Source organism: Malus sylvestris, chromosome 4 (assembly GCF_916048215.2).
Source record: "Malus sylvestris chromosome 4, drMalSylv7.2, whole genome shotgun sequence".
Taxonomy (NCBI): Eukaryota; Viridiplantae; Streptophyta; class Magnoliopsida; order Rosales; family Rosaceae; genus Malus; species Malus sylvestris.
Genome location: NC_062263.1, coordinates 17,476,758 through 17,492,055, shown reverse-complemented (window position 1 = coordinate 17,492,055; position 15,298 = coordinate 17,476,758). Strand labels below are relative to the sequence as shown.

The 15,298-nt window shown below is 37.2% G+C and overlaps 2 protein-coding genes across 2 annotated transcripts; one reads left to right on the top strand and one right to left on the bottom strand.

Annotated features, from left to right (window-relative positions):
- The first annotated feature begins 1,233 nt into the window (after positions 1 to 1,233).
- LOC126619420 (uncharacterized) lies at positions 1,234 to 6,387 on the top strand. Its single transcript, XM_050287786.1, has 11 exons — positions 1,234 to 1,846; positions 2,321 to 2,635; positions 2,726 to 2,834; positions 2,930 to 3,023; positions 3,804 to 3,891; positions 3,995 to 4,078; positions 4,628 to 4,724; positions 4,834 to 4,921; positions 5,092 to 5,197; positions 5,295 to 5,387; positions 5,660 to 6,387. The coding sequence occupies exons 1-11, from the start codon at positions 1,679 to 1,681 to the stop codon at positions 6,053 to 6,055; spliced, it is 1,638 nt and encodes a 545-aa protein (XP_050143743.1). The 5' UTR covers positions 1,234 to 1,678; the 3' UTR covers positions 6,056 to 6,387.
- Positions 6,388 to 6,455: 68 nt separating this feature from the next.
- On the bottom strand, positions 6,456 to 10,559 carry LOC126619421 (uncharacterized). The gene is made up of 8 exons (XM_050287787.1): positions 10,258 to 10,559; positions 9,038 to 9,526; positions 8,130 to 8,295; positions 7,655 to 7,952; positions 7,456 to 7,528; positions 7,296 to 7,386; positions 7,090 to 7,169; positions 6,456 to 6,914 (listed from the first exon to the last, which is right to left on the bottom strand). Exons 1-8 carry the CDS (start codon positions 10,333 to 10,335, stop codon positions 6,684 to 6,686), a joined length of 1,506 nt encoding a protein of 501 aa, XP_050143744.1. The 5' UTR covers positions 10,336 to 10,559; the 3' UTR covers positions 6,456 to 6,683.
- Between the last annotated feature and the right edge of the window lie 4,739 nt (positions 10,560 to 15,298).

Genomic DNA, 15,298 nt, shown 5'->3' with positions numbered 1-15,298 from the left:
CATATCATGGTTACCCAAGCTAATTAGAAGAGGTGGAGAACCTATTCAGTTTAGGATTACAAATGCAATACGGTCTTTCTCTAATACAATACTCTTGACCACATTGTTTGGTTTGATAGTTTATTCATGTTTACTATCCAATGTGATTCGTGTGCTTATATGATTACCTTGAATGTGATTTGGAACGACTTCCTAAATCTCATTCATACTTTGGCCAGAGATTCTTAATCATATCATAGAGTATTCTCCCCCAAACGGTTTGAAGGTTAGAGATCCCTTGTTGCGCATTCACTTGCCTCCATGGCTAAGAGGCTTAACCCCGACAATGCCGTGGACACCCGCGGATGGGGTGACTTTGACATAATCAAAGATCAAGGACCTAATCACAAGACAACTATGATGCCTCAGGTCAAAGGACTATTTTGCATTATCCCAACTATGAGTTCTCATGTGACACGAGTATGAGAACTCTTCATTGATCGTGTTCAGTGAACTCATTCTCTATTGAGCACCTACGTACTTGTCTTGATGTCACACACACCAATGACTCGAGACTAGTCACTCTCCCTGAGAGAAGACACAGCACGTACTGATCTTAACGGACTGTCAATGCCCAATTGGCAATCCTATGATCATGAACGTTTAGGATATGTATACGAAAGAGAATGGTCTCATAAATCTAACTTATTTAAATTACATTCTCCTAATTACATATTCCTTGGACTTATCGTTTAAGCGTATAACATTTATATGAGACGGCTCAAACAATAATCTTTGCCCTTGATATTAAACTAGATTAGTTTAACATGTGAAATATCCGTAAAGTATCATCATATGATTGGTTTTAGGGCACATTTCCAACAGATAAAGTGTAATATACCCATAATTTTAGTATTATGATATGACTATGAGTTGAATTAATTGTTTTTCTACAAGGAGTAATGCTGAGTAGACTACATTTTTTAAACCAAATTTGCAAACTAAACTAAATGATGTGGTTGTAAATGATTGAATTATTAATTAAATGTCGATTAACGTGCTTGTATTTTTATTGGTGGCACATCATTTAATTTAAAAAATTTGATTTCTCTAGCATTACTCTTCTACAAGATATATCAAAGAAATGTGATTTGAAATTGGAATCTCAAGTGCAAATGAAAATTGTATAAGTCTCTTTCAAATTTAATACATTGTTTGAAGTCCCAATTTTGTTTTTGCAACAAGGAAAGCCCCCAAAAGTGAACAAAACCAACCTCTTTCCCCAGTTTGAATCATCAAATCCAATCTCCTCCTTTTATTTGCTGCTTATTCAAACTCTCACTATCCAAAGTTACATTAACCTCCGAAAAAGCAAAAAATACTCGGATCCTAGCCGTTCACTCCATTGACTGGTAGCACAATGTTAAATCTCCATCCTTGAAAACTTACCAACAAACACTTTTCACATAAGCCGCAAAGAGGTAAAAAAAAAAAAGCCGCAAACCAGACGGTCCAAGCCATTTGATCCGGAAGCCATTGAAGCCCCCGCGAGAGCACGATAACGCAAAAACAGAGCAAAACCCACGTCTCTCCTATCGATTTCGAACCCAGAAGAACCAAAAAGTTGAAGCATTTCAAACCCTAGGAGGGGTCATGATCGTATGCTCCCAGGCATATTCTAATCGACGACGACGACACCATGATCAGTACGGCCAACGGTATGATGCAAACGGCGTCGTCTAGCAACGCTCAGTCGCCGGGTCTCAAGACCTATTTCAAAACCCCTGAGGGAAAGTATAAGCTTCAGTACGAGAAGACGCATCCTTCGGGGCTCCTTCACTACGCCCATGGAAAAACCGTCACTCAGGTGCACTGAATTTTCCGCCATTAATTTCTTTCGTTGCCCTTATTGGGAATTTTTCTTTTTCGAGTAGCAATTTTTGGGGTTTTTTTTTTCTTTTTTCTTTCGTAAAGCTGTGGCCTTTTCTGTTTTTGGTAATGGCGATTGTTTAGGGGTTTTATCAATATTTATGACCCATGTGCTAGAAAATTGAAGATTGGAATTTAATTTTCTGGGATTTGTTTGGAGTGTGTAATTTTTGAGGTTAATTGTTGAAAGAAATGTTAATGCTGGAAATATGAGGTGCTTCAAGACCCAGTATTCGAAATAATTAATCCTACTCTGACATTTTCGTAAAGTTTAATTTTTTTAGTGCAGTTTTGGATGAATTCAACTAACTTATACCTGTAAATAGTTTGTAGTTCATTACTCTGCAAGTATTTTCTTCATATCCGATTCGTGATATGTAAGTTAAAAGCTTTCTGGGTTGTTGATTATCAGGCAACATTAGCAAATCTTAAGGATAAACCTGCTCCATCAACCCCGACTACGCCATCTTCGAGCTTCAGCACTGGAAGTGGCGTACGGTCGGCTGCAGCAAGGTTGTTGGGTGGTGGTAATGGAACCCGGGCGCTTAGCTTTGTTGCAGGGAATGGAGGGGGTAAGAGTGTCAGTGCGAGTAGTAGAGTTGGTTCTTTGGTGGCTTCCAGTTCGAGTACTTCGACTTCTACTTCGAATTTTGATGGGAAAGGGAATTATTTGATCTTCAATGTGGGGGATGCGATCTTCATCAGTGATTTGAATTCTCAAGACAAGGTATTTTAGGATTTTCTTTTGTAGGTTTAGGAGTTGCTTTTGTAGATTAGGAGCTGGGAATGGTTTATGATTGGTTTCTTGTGCATGTAGGATCCAATAAAGTCTATACATTTCAGTAACTCAAACCCTGTCTGCCATGCATTTGATCAAGACGCAAAGGATGGTCATGATTTGATTATTGGGTTGAGTTGCGGTGATGGTACAAATGTTTGCTTGCATTTGAAATGACAATCTTTTAATTTTATTTTGTATGAAGTTCAAATATTTTGAATGGTTGTATGTTTATTTTTGTAGTCTACTCAGTGTCACTGAGACAGCAATTGCAGGATGTTGGAAAGAAGCTTGTAGGTGCTCAGCATTATAACAAAGATGGCTCTGTTAGTAACAGGTAAGAATAGGATTCTCTCATATTTTTAATAATTTGGATGAATATAGTACAACTGTAAAATTTTTACTCATTTTTAGCTTATATATTTCAAAGACAGTGTGAAACTAGAAGTAGATTAAATCATTAAATGCATTCTTTATAGGAGGTTCAAAAGTAATGGTTGTTTCTGTAATGTTGAATGGCTTAGAATAAGCTGAAGAACTACTCTACAATTTGTTCATTGATGCAGTACAGGTTGGTATATTTGAATTTTTAAGTTGGCTTCTGTAGAGTTTAGAAGGTAGCTAAACAATCGAAAAAGAAAGAACACTCTTAAGTGGCTGTGGATCTTAGTCTATTTCTGGTTTAGGCTTCACATTGACCAGTATAATTTTCTCTCTACATATGGCTGCAAGTTGGTGCGTACTGTCTTGTTTCATCACTCTTGCAAGGACTGATTCTTGTTCTCTCACACCAGCCATTTTCAGTAGTCCAATGTGGAGTCTGGATCTTTTGGTTTTAAGAATGTTTTAGTAGATGCTTGGCTGAGGCCGTTTTGATGCCTTATCGTAAATTTTGGATCTTTCGTTTATAAAATATTAGCTAACATCCCTGTATCCTATGATTTGGGTCTAACTGAACTAATGAATTTAGTCCTTGTAACTTGGACTATTATGCATTTGTACTGATTTTTTGCTTGTGTGTCATTTCCTCAATGGGTATCATTTGAGAGCATTGTGACTCCTTGACTTTTTTTGGACACTTTTGTGGAGTAGCTTGATTAATACCTGTTTTCAACAGCCGTTGTACTAGTATTGCATGGGTTCCTGGTGGTGACGGTGCTTTTGTTGTCGCTCATGCCGATGGGAATCTGTATGTATATGAAAAGGCAAGCCTCTATTATTGGAAAAATGCTTTTCGCTAACTTTACTTTTGTTCCATGTATATTAGGTAATTTGATTTGATTGTTATTTATCTTTATTTCTTTCTAGAGCAAAGATGGGGCAGGCGATTCCTCATTCCCTGTTATCAAAGATCCAGCTCAATTTTCAGTTTCGCATGCACGTTACAATAAGGTATTAAGTTGTGTTCCCCATGTTCCTATTTCTTCTAAAAGTGTCTGTGCAAGTTTTTATATAATTTAGATAAGGCTCAACATGCATCTGCTATGTCAACATGGTGAATTTAAGACCGCTGACAGTTAATAGACGCTATGTTGACCTTTTGATAACAAATTTTGTATCATATTCTGAGATATAAATTTTTTTGGGTGCTGTATTCTGGTTATTAATCGACAGTATAGATTCCTAGTCTACTACAGGCACTGTTTGAGACTTGTGAAACTCGGTCTTCATTTGCTAGGCTATTTTAACCTACAATGTTCTCATATGTTAAGTTGTCCAAACAAAATTTATCAGTTAATTAAGTTCTGTGTGAGATCCTACAGGTTCATGTCCATTATACTGGAATATCATTGTGGTTACTTACCGAAGGCTGCATTGCATCAACATATGACTGATAAATGTCAGATAGTTATAAGGGGGAAATTTATATCTGAAAAGCGGAATTTCTATTTCCTTCTCCAACTACCATTTTGCTGTTGACTTCCTGTTATGTGTGTGCAGAGTAACCCAATTGCCAGATGGCATATCTGCCAAGGTTCAGTAAATGGTATTGCTTTCTCGACTGATGGGTCCTATTTAGCGACTGTTGGAAGAGATGGTATAATGTCATTGTTTGCACTGTGCAATTGCTCTTTTTTTTTTTCCCTGTTCAAGGATCCTTTTATGCATTAGGTTAAATATGAGCTAAATTTAATTACTGAATGCAGGTTATCTACGTGTTTTTGACTACTCAAAAGAGCAACTTATATGTGGTGGCAAAAGTTACTATGGGGCCCTTTTATGTTGCGCTTGGAGGTGTGCATCTTCACTGGTTTTCTATTGAAGCTTGCAGCTAGTTTTTATAATATTGTTCCGATCTTGTAAATGACCAGTGAATTTTGAACTTCTTTTTTATTTGGCCTTTTTTGCATAAAGATATTATTATACTTTTGAGAGGATAGTATGATTGATTGAAATTGGAACAGCATGGATGGAAAATACATACTGACAGGAGGTGAAGATGATCTAGTTCAAGTTTGGAGCATGGAAGATCGGAAAGTTGTAGCATGGGGAGAGGGGCACAACTCTTGGGTTAGTGTTTTTATTTTTTATTTATTTTTAATAGCATTGCGCTTATATTACCCGATTGTGACTTGTTTACTAAGTTCTCACTGGATGATGTTGGCAGGTTAGTGGAGTGGCATTTGATTCGTATTGGTCGTCACCAAATTCAGATGGTATGGGGGAGACTGTCATGTACCGGTTTGGCTCCGTCGGTCAGGTATCAGAAAAATAATTGTTGGATGTGTCAAAATTTGTGTATTTACATAATCAGATATCTCATGTAAAAAAATGCCGCAGTTTGATTAGTTGTAATCCTTTTCTGTAAACTTTTATTGGTCACTGCGTTTCTCATCGTCCTAAAACTCAAAATACAAGGCTTAAGTTTATTAGAAAAGAAAGATAGTCCGAGCTGAAAATGAATTTGTGAGAATTGATGATCTTTGATTAATCTTGTTAGTTTTTCAGCTTACACTTTTCGTTTGAGTGCAGGACACACAGTTGCTTCTGTGGGACCTGGAAATGGATGAGATTGTTGTGCCATTGCGGCGATGTCCTCCTGGCGGGTCCCCCACATATAGTGCTGGAAGCCAGTCATCTCATTGGGACAATGCACTTCCAGTAGGTACTCTGCAGCCTGCTCCAAGCTTGCGAGATGTTCCAAAAATATCACCGCTGGTTGCTCACCGGGTACACACTGAACCCCTCTCTGGCGTGATGTTTACCCAAGAATCCGTTCTTACTGTCTGCCGAGAGGGGCATATAAAAGTTTGGGTGAGACCTGGGGTTTCAGAAACCCAATCAAACAACTCGTCCGAATTAAGTACCAGCTCGAAGGAAAAGCCTTTGTCCTCAGCCAAGGTTGGCAGTTCGAGTTACAAGCAATGACCAGACTGTCGTCAGACAAAGCAACGCAAGTTTCTCCTTTTTTTCTTTTTTCGATAATTTTTCCCATCGAGTTACAGTTTCTACCTATCTGCCTGTGTAGCAATTTTTCTCTTGTTGTCTAGTTGGTTTTGCAGACAAAAAAAAGCACTTTCGTGAGCATAATCTGATTGGCGTTGCGATGCAACCAACTGTTTCTATTGTACAGACAAAAATGTCATTGAAGGCAGCAAGAGGTTGGGAGGGAGAAACCCCCATTTGTAATTACGAAACGGCTTTTTGCTAGAATATATTTGCTGACCTACACGAATAATACGATGTTTGCTCCCTTGAAATATGTTTCATCTCATCAGTGCAACGGAACAATAATCTACTTTTCAGCACGTAATGCAGTCTTAACGTCTACGAAGAACAGAGGAAGAAGTTCTGATCATTTTTCGCGAAATCGTAACGAAGGATGAGCCGAACAATGTGGCTCTCAAGGCCAACCTATATGTACAAATGGTTTATGTACAACGCTTAACATGTGCTATATTTCGTAGCAGTTTACAGCCAGACTTTCCTTTAGTACGCCGCAGTGGCATTCGTGCATGCTAAGGTAGAGAAGTCAGCTGCCATGAGTAACTTCTGCTCATTCGAGTTCAGTTTCCCGCTGTTGGGGATTCGTCTGTGTATGTTGTGTATTCTGGGGTGATTGATTCGGCTGCGCCACCTCCTGAGAACCACGCTGTTGATTTGACTGCTGAGAACGCCATCTTTCCCTCCATCCCAAAGCCTCGACAATAAAAGAACTTCCACACATTGTAACTCCAAATCCTGAAAAGGTGGCGAGGAGAAGAGCCAGAACTGCCTGCATGTGAATCTGTGGACCGAACAAGAAAACTTAAGACATTGTTACCAATAAGATGAACGCGCATATTCAAGAAGTGCATTTGCACGTCCCTCGCTATTTTGATCAGCATTTTTTTGTTCTAGGCATTTGTAGCCAAAACTTTGAAAAATCCTACCCGCTACTTGATCACAGGAGTAACTCTTACCAATGAATAAAGTAGATGTGCCGCGAGAACCACCAGTACAAACTGAATAGTTGCATAAATCCAGACATATCTTCTTCTCACTGAGCACAAATTTCTCAGTCAGTAAAACAGAACAATCATTGAATTCTATTTTTTATACTGGAAGGAAAATCACTGAATCCATGCAACGCAAACTATTGCATGACAGTATTTCAAAGTTAGCTTACCCATCGTGGTCGATGTCATGGATGCCAGAAGACCCAAAATGCAGGAAAAAGGAAGAGAAAGAGCAATTGCACCAGATCCCATTTTCCCCACCTGTCCATGTGATTTAATTAGAATTTGAAAGGCTAAGAAAGAAAAGCATAACGAAGTTGAATGACTTACCAGAAGTTGCTCAAGAAAACAGAAGTAAGCAAGCATGCTGACTATGACAAGGATGGGAACATCCTGCCAAACCCTGACAAAATTTCCATGCATTATTAGTTATACCATCCTAGGAGGTGGTATCGAACACAATAAAGACACAGAAAGTGCAGAAATTTCCGCTTCCCGAGCATTACAACAGTTGAAAATTTTCACTTGCCTATATTGAGTAGCCTCAGCCTGCTGTGCTCTACTTGCTCGAAAATTAACGGCCTGAGAATTTTGAATTCGTAGAAGGGTGACCGGTAGGTTCTGAACCTCTTCTCCACACACATCACATTTTTTATTACCTTTAATGCTGAACCATTTTACAGCACATTCTTGGTGGGCAAGAGCAAGGTCGCCTTTACAGCTGCATTCCATCTTGAGGGTGTCAGCGTCTTCACCCAGCTCAACTAAGCAAATTCGACAAACAGCTTCTTCTTCAGCAATATCTTCACCACCATCAACGCTTCCACCTGAACCGCAAGACTAAGATAAGGCATAGGTTGGTTATCACAAGTTACAAAAGCAGGATCAAAGGTAGCTACGATCTGAAAACACGGACAATTGGTATATCATGGCACTCAGGTGCATTTGTAAAGGAATAGGAATGGTTTTTGTCGATATGGACAGAGACAATTAGAAGGACTTACCAGTGTCATTTACAGGGGATGTGCTTGATGTTGTCGTGACAGTCCTTTCAGCCACTCGTGGTGTGGTTGGAATTACACGAATGACACTGCCTACATATATGCTTCCATCTTTATTAATCGCAGGGACTGAACGTGAACGGTGAATAGGTCGTTGGGCCTCTGCTTTCTGCAAAGTAGAGAATCATGTAAACATATCTGTGAGGGTTAATTGAGACAAAATAACTATGCTAGAAATAGTTGTTCCTTATAAAATGTGTGCAACAAGTAGACGCACTCAGATGCCATCTCCGGATGCAGAGCTCAAGGCTTAAAGCGCTGATCTGATGAAAGTTCTAAGAAAAGCACCTTATGGAAGTAATTTTAAAAGGAACAAAATTTGGGAACATCATAAAATGAAACGGTATTGCAACCCACTGTAGGAACTCAACTTGATAGAGGAAAGAATAGGAACCAATGTTTAGCCTCCGCCTAAAAAAATTCTGTGTGGTGCACCAATGGACAACTTAAGCTGCTAATCGATTGTGATTACACCCACTTCATTTATTCTCTAAGTCATCAAGAGAAGGCGAAAAGGTTGTCTTTTGGTCCCATTGATATTTTCAGTGGAAGCAGTACAAGAAATTAAGGGGGAAAGTCAGGGAACCCATCACAAGGGCGGTGCACCGCCACTAGAACATATGATGTTGAGGAAACCGACTATAAACATACCTTAGTTTTCTTGTAACAGAAAACTGTCGAAGATTAGCAAGCAAGCAGAATTGCCAAAATATAGGAAAACTTACACAGATTCAATAAATTTATACATATGAAAAGCATGAGACTTCAAATTCTATTTAAGATTCTTTGTTATTATAAAATTTCTGTAAATTATGGTCAACTTGAATTCTTCTCAACAAAACAGTACTCACCAGATCAGTTGTGTTCCTGCCATGCATAGACTCTGGATTTGAGTGAGCAATTGGAGTTACAGGCAAGGATGATGTATTTTTCGTCCTGGGAGTTAAAAGCCTTGTAAAGGACCAGGTCCTTGGAATTGTAGGCTTTTCACGTGTCCCTGCAGGTAAGCCTCCTAGTGCTAGAGCAGCAGCCTTCTGAATCTCCGAAGTAGTGTTCCGATTTTTGAAACTAAGTTTTGGAAGGAGGCTTCTTTTTGTGGTTGATTTAGTTTTTGATGATGAGGGACCTGGGGAACCACTGATTTTGGCTACAATGGGGCTGGGTAATGGGGAGAAGTTTACTCTTTTGGGAGTGGGACTCGGTGTTGGGGGCATGTTTATGCTCACAAAATCTTCTTTGGCATCCTCAAGAGTTCTTGGAGGTATCTGTAACACGAGGTTCTGTCGTCTCCATGGATGGTCAGGAGGAGCTTCTTCAATTATCTCAGTGGAATCTCCACCCTGTGAGAGAAGAACAAAAGAAAGATCATTCAGGATCAGAAAAATACGCATTCTACAAACACAACATCTTTACCTGATCAACTACTAGTTATACAACAATCTCAGACAATCACGTCTATGATGCACAACAAGATGAGAAATGAATAGCCAAGAACTCGCACGAGTCAATATATTTTCTCTGGCATGGATGTCAGATTGAGGAAAGAACTGGCGCGCGCACACACACACACACACAGTGTGTGTATGTATGTGTGTGTGTGTGTGTGTGTATAAGACCAAAATTACAATAGAGCAAAATCATATGAATTGTTCCTCGTTAAGAACATCATGAAAACACAGAATTTTGAAAACAAACAGAAAGGCAAGTTCTTTTTACCCAAAAAATTAAGAAAAACACACAGAAATATAACACGAAAACAATAACAGTGTAAAGCCTGACTAGTTCTAAAAGGATTTGGATGCTTACAACTTGAATTTCATAGTTATACAGATAGCAACTTAAGATTGAAAGTATAATAATCCGCAGTTTAATCATGCATTAACCCAGTTTAAGTAAAAGAGAACAAGAAATTAAGGAAGAAAACTAATACGAACTTAGAAATTTCACAATTCACAAACAAACGTCTGATAAAATCTTAAACGGATTGAAGCAACAAGTGAGGAAAACGGAAAGCAGGAAACAAATATATAAGAACAATCCACCAAAGAATTTTCAATAAAAAATGGGGTACCATGTGGAATGAAGGCTCAGCTTCGTTGGTGAAAATGTTGCCACCATTTTTAACGATGCTTTCATCTTCAGTCGCCATAGCTCAAAGGCTACTGCTATAGGTTCTGCAAAAAACACTAAAACCCACTGGAGGGAAGGGGCAGAGGAGCTGAAAAAAGCAGAGAGAGAGGCAGCTGAGAGTCTCTCTCCTCAGACTGAGTCTCAAGCAATTCAAGGGCCCGCAGTTACTGCAAGGGAGGGGGATGGGAAGGATCGTTCGGCGTCGTCAAGTATTAAAAGGGTTTTAGCGTTTTGGCATGTTTTGGGCTTATTAGCAAGTTTGCGGTGACAAAGTTGGATAATCCTTTGCATTCCCGTTAGGAAATAGAAAGGGTCATTTTGGTTGCGGTTTCTAATTAATTGTTAGACTAAAATCTTGTTTGTTTAAATATTTTGATCGAGGTTCTTAACCTTATTTAAGATATTTAATTCATGCATTTAATGTCCCACAAATTATGAAATTTAAACAAATTCAAATAATATTTTTAAATATAATAAATACTTAAAAATTAATTTTAGAGTAATATTGTTCTTCAAAAAAATTATAGCAAAAAAATTATGTACCCACATAATTATTAACATATTTTAAAAATTAACTATTGATATATTTTAAAAGATAAAATAAATACATATAATTAGCATGGGTACATTTAGCAAAATTTAAAATGGGTACAAATAAATAAAAAAATATGGATACAAATACAAATAAAAGTTTAAAAAATATGGGCAAAAAAAGGAATTAATATATTAGTACAAATTAAAACTGAAAAGAAAATTGATACAAATTAAAAAATGGTTGCAAATTAAAAATGGGTACAAACTAAAAAATAAAAATATATGATAAAAATTTAGCCATGAATATAAATATAACAAATGTAACGTTTCTAACACTAAATGAATATATTTAGAAATAAAAAATATTTTATTATTGAAATAATTAATGGCGTTTATTAAAATCAAAGGACGTTGATAAAAAATTAAAAATGAATAAGGTTTTAATCAATGAAGTAGAGAAAATAGGGATGAGAACCTAATTTTTCCAAATGGATATATATCTCATCATTGCGAATAGTATCCATATAAATGAAAGGTTTATCATAATTATGTTACTTAATATTTATATTGTTATTTTGTTTTATAAATATTTATATTGTTATTTTGTTTTATATTATAAATGACTAAACGATGTTTGATTCTAATAAATGTTTGTAAAGATGATCTTTAAGTAAAAATTAAGAAATTATTATGCACTCGTTCCTTCCTTAATTTTAGTGGGGGGCTTTAAGTTGTGTCAACCATAATAATTGGTTCGAATTTTTCTTTTAAAAGAATTGAACTTAAGACTTTTCACTTACAAGTGAAGAAGAATATTATCAGATCATTGTGTAAAATGATAATGTATTATGTTATTAGACTATCACTTTAAAACTAACTTTTGTAACCGACGTCGCATTATTTATGGATAGAACGATGTTGCATGACTAAGTAAAGCTTCTTTAATTTAATACAAGTGTGCTCAAGATCGTTCAAACTCGAAGAGATTCCAATTTTGGTAATTTAAGCAGATAATGCTTTACGAAAAGCAGTAATGTATGCACACTGGTGCGAGTTCAACACCACCCCCAAAAATAAAATAAAAAAAGGCTATTTAACCCCCTGCTTGGCTTGGAAGGAACGAAACTCTTGATAAAATGCCCCCCGATGCTCCTCCAATATCTAACCAACAAATTAACAATTGCATTCTCAAATAAAGCCTCCGAAATTAAATGAAAAAAATACTTGAAGTCGAAGTACCGACATTGACAATATACATTATAAAGTGAGTAAGGCGGTAGGCAACACGTCGCCTTGATGACGAACATAAGTAGAATTAACTTCAATGACCCCAACAACAAAGTTTTTGCATCTTCTATAATATGACCAACAATAGATATGCTAATGGGCGACTCCTACAACACCGTTAGATCTAGGTCTAGGACGAATTGCTTTCTAAACAATTATTGTTCGTAATTGTTGTCTATGAAATTTAAACTTAGAACTTTTTATATTAGATTAGTTCATCATCAATAAGATATATATTGATTTAGATTGTTTGTGAGGTAACATTGAATACCATATTGTTCAGTTACTTATATCATGTTTTAGGGTAAATTACATAATAGCCCCTCAGGTTTGAGGTCTATTACAACCTCATACAACAACTTTAAAACATTTCACTTTCATACATCAAGTACCATTTTATTTCAAAATAACACATCCGTTAGATTTTCCATCCACTAGTATGTTAAATGCTGACGTGGCTACCACATTTGTGCTGATGTGGCTGCCACGTGGTAAAAAAAAAATTATTTATACATTAAAAATATTATAATATAACCCTATTAAAAAAATTAAAAAACAAAAAACCCTCAACTTTCTTCTTCCCCACTCTCATATTCCCCCAACCTATACCCCGCCGAAACCCCATCTCCTTCATCTTCCCAATTGTCCTCCCTCCCTGTAACCCAAATCCAAAACCACTCTCACCCATCCTCCATCTCCTTCGCACACCCATCTTCCTATCTCCCCCACCCCCACCCGAGCCCAACCTGCAACCCAGAAAGAAAAAAGAGAGAAAAAAAACCCCCCATCTTCATCTTCCCTGCAACCCACCCCTTTCTCCTCCCTCTCGTCTTCCCCAAACCCACCGTGCACCCATCCTCCACCTCCTCCTCCGCACCCAGTATCTGCAACCCAGAAAAGAAAAGGAGAAAAAAAAACCATCTCGTCGGGGAGGGGGATTTAACGGGAGTGGGTCGTCGGGGGGGGGGGGGTGGGATTTGACGGGAGTGGGTCGTCGGGGGAAGGGGGATTTGACGAGAATGGGTCGTTGGGGGGTGGGGGGGGAGGAGGAGGTTGCTGCGTTGGGTTTCTGGGGGGATTAATGGGGAGGTGGGTTTGGGATTAATTGGTTTCTGGTTTTGGGGGTTGCAGGTAAAGCTTTCAGGTTATTTTTTTATTTTTTTTTATTTTTAATATTTAGAAGATTAGATTTTTTTTTTAAAAAAAAATTAAAAAATTATTTTTTTGCCACGTGGCAGCCTCATCAGCACAAATGTGGCAGCCACGTCAGCATTTAACAGACTAATGGATGGAAAATCTAACGGATGTGTTATTTTGAAATAAAATGGTACTGGAGGTATGAAAGTGAAATGTTTTAAAGTTGTTGTATGAGGTTGTAATTGATCTCAAACCTGAGGGGCTATTATGTAATTTACCCCATGTTTTACGTATGCTATGATAAAAGATCCTATCTTTTCATGAAAGAAAACAATGGTGTGGTTACTGAAAACAGTGGGCAGCCGCCGAGCCATCAATGTCATAGGGGGAAAAGGTCGATTTCATAGTAGACCATCTAGCACCGCGAGTACTGAACTCTCAGGTGTTTCACTCAAAATTCCTAAGCACATCGTAAACTTGGAGGGTTAGACTTTATTTCATTGCAATATTTCATCGAGCACCCATTGAATTTACGACAATAATCACGTTCAAGAATAACCAAGTACAAGAGGTGCTAATGATGAGTACATCTTAACGTTGACTAGAAAAGATATAATCAGTTGTCTAATAGCTCAAGAGTATTCATTTTTATTACTAAGTGAGATGTCTTAGGTTCGACTTTCGTCAAAGATGAATTTAAATCACATTATTGCTAGTCTATCATGAGACTTAGCTCACTTTCTCACCTATTTAATGTAGATAACATTGTTCGTTTCAAAAATAAATAAATAAATCTCAAGTAGCAAGATATTTATTATTTATGCATGAGAGATTGGTTTTGTGTTCGTTTTTCCTCTTTTGTAATTTGTATTAGCAAAGACGTCATTTTTATCCTTTGCTCGTCTACAGATCCTATTTCAAACTTACAAAGACAATAACCTATGAACTCTTACACAAGGAAAAGAATCAAAATCGAAAGCAAAATAACCTAAAATTTATGTGCCAAATTAGCAAAACTATTAACGGTTTATGTTGGTTGTCGTAAGATATTATTAATTGTTTAACTTAGCAAAAGACGTCATTATGATACAAAATCGGTTTTGATAAAAAGAAAAAAAATGAATTTCGAATGAGTTAAATGTCACATTTTATATAATTTGTGTTGCTTTATGTACACACTTCCGTTTGGTGGTATGTAAATTTGAGATTTGCCTTGATTCAATTCATTTAAAACTTGTAGTGTAGTTTACCTTGTCCCTTTCGCATGAGAAATGAAGACAATCCAGGAAGCTGCCAGCAGACAACGTACCATAGAGAAGGTTGTGATAAGAATGGCGTTAGCAATTTTATAATCAGAATCTTGAAATACAAGCATAACACTTACGTCTTGACTCATTATCTAGAAAAACTAGTTTACACCAATTTGATTTTTTTTTATGAAATCTTAACTTTCTTCAATCATCATACGAAACTAACATATTAATGATAATTTATTGTGAAGATATAATTTAACCACTGACAAATGATAATACGCCACATGAACTACAAACTTTATATGATGGTTTAACCTTTAATGTTGTGAGCATACCATCTTCTTCGCCTAAATGGCCACCAAGGTAGGCCCTTTGTGCCCATTGCATACGTCATGGTGTCCTTCAGGTGTCTCTTCCATGGACCTGGCTTCTCTGCCCTCCCACTTCCCATACACTCTCACCCCTCCTATTTGTGTGGTTACGTTTAAGCCACGTCAATATTTTATATTATTATTGCTTTTTGTCTTATTATATCTATAAAAAAATTAATATAAAATATTGACGTGGCTTAACCGTGACTGCACAAAATAAGAAAAGATGAAAGTGTATGCGAAAAGGTCTATGACTTTCACGGTTCCTAATTGCAAATCCAGGTTTCTTGAGCCTGATTCCTTGCTCAATGGCCCATCATCCATCTCAATTTCTTCACTGCTGCACTTTCCGAAACTAAAACCAGTTGAACCTACCATTGATTTCGGATTACTGGCTAAA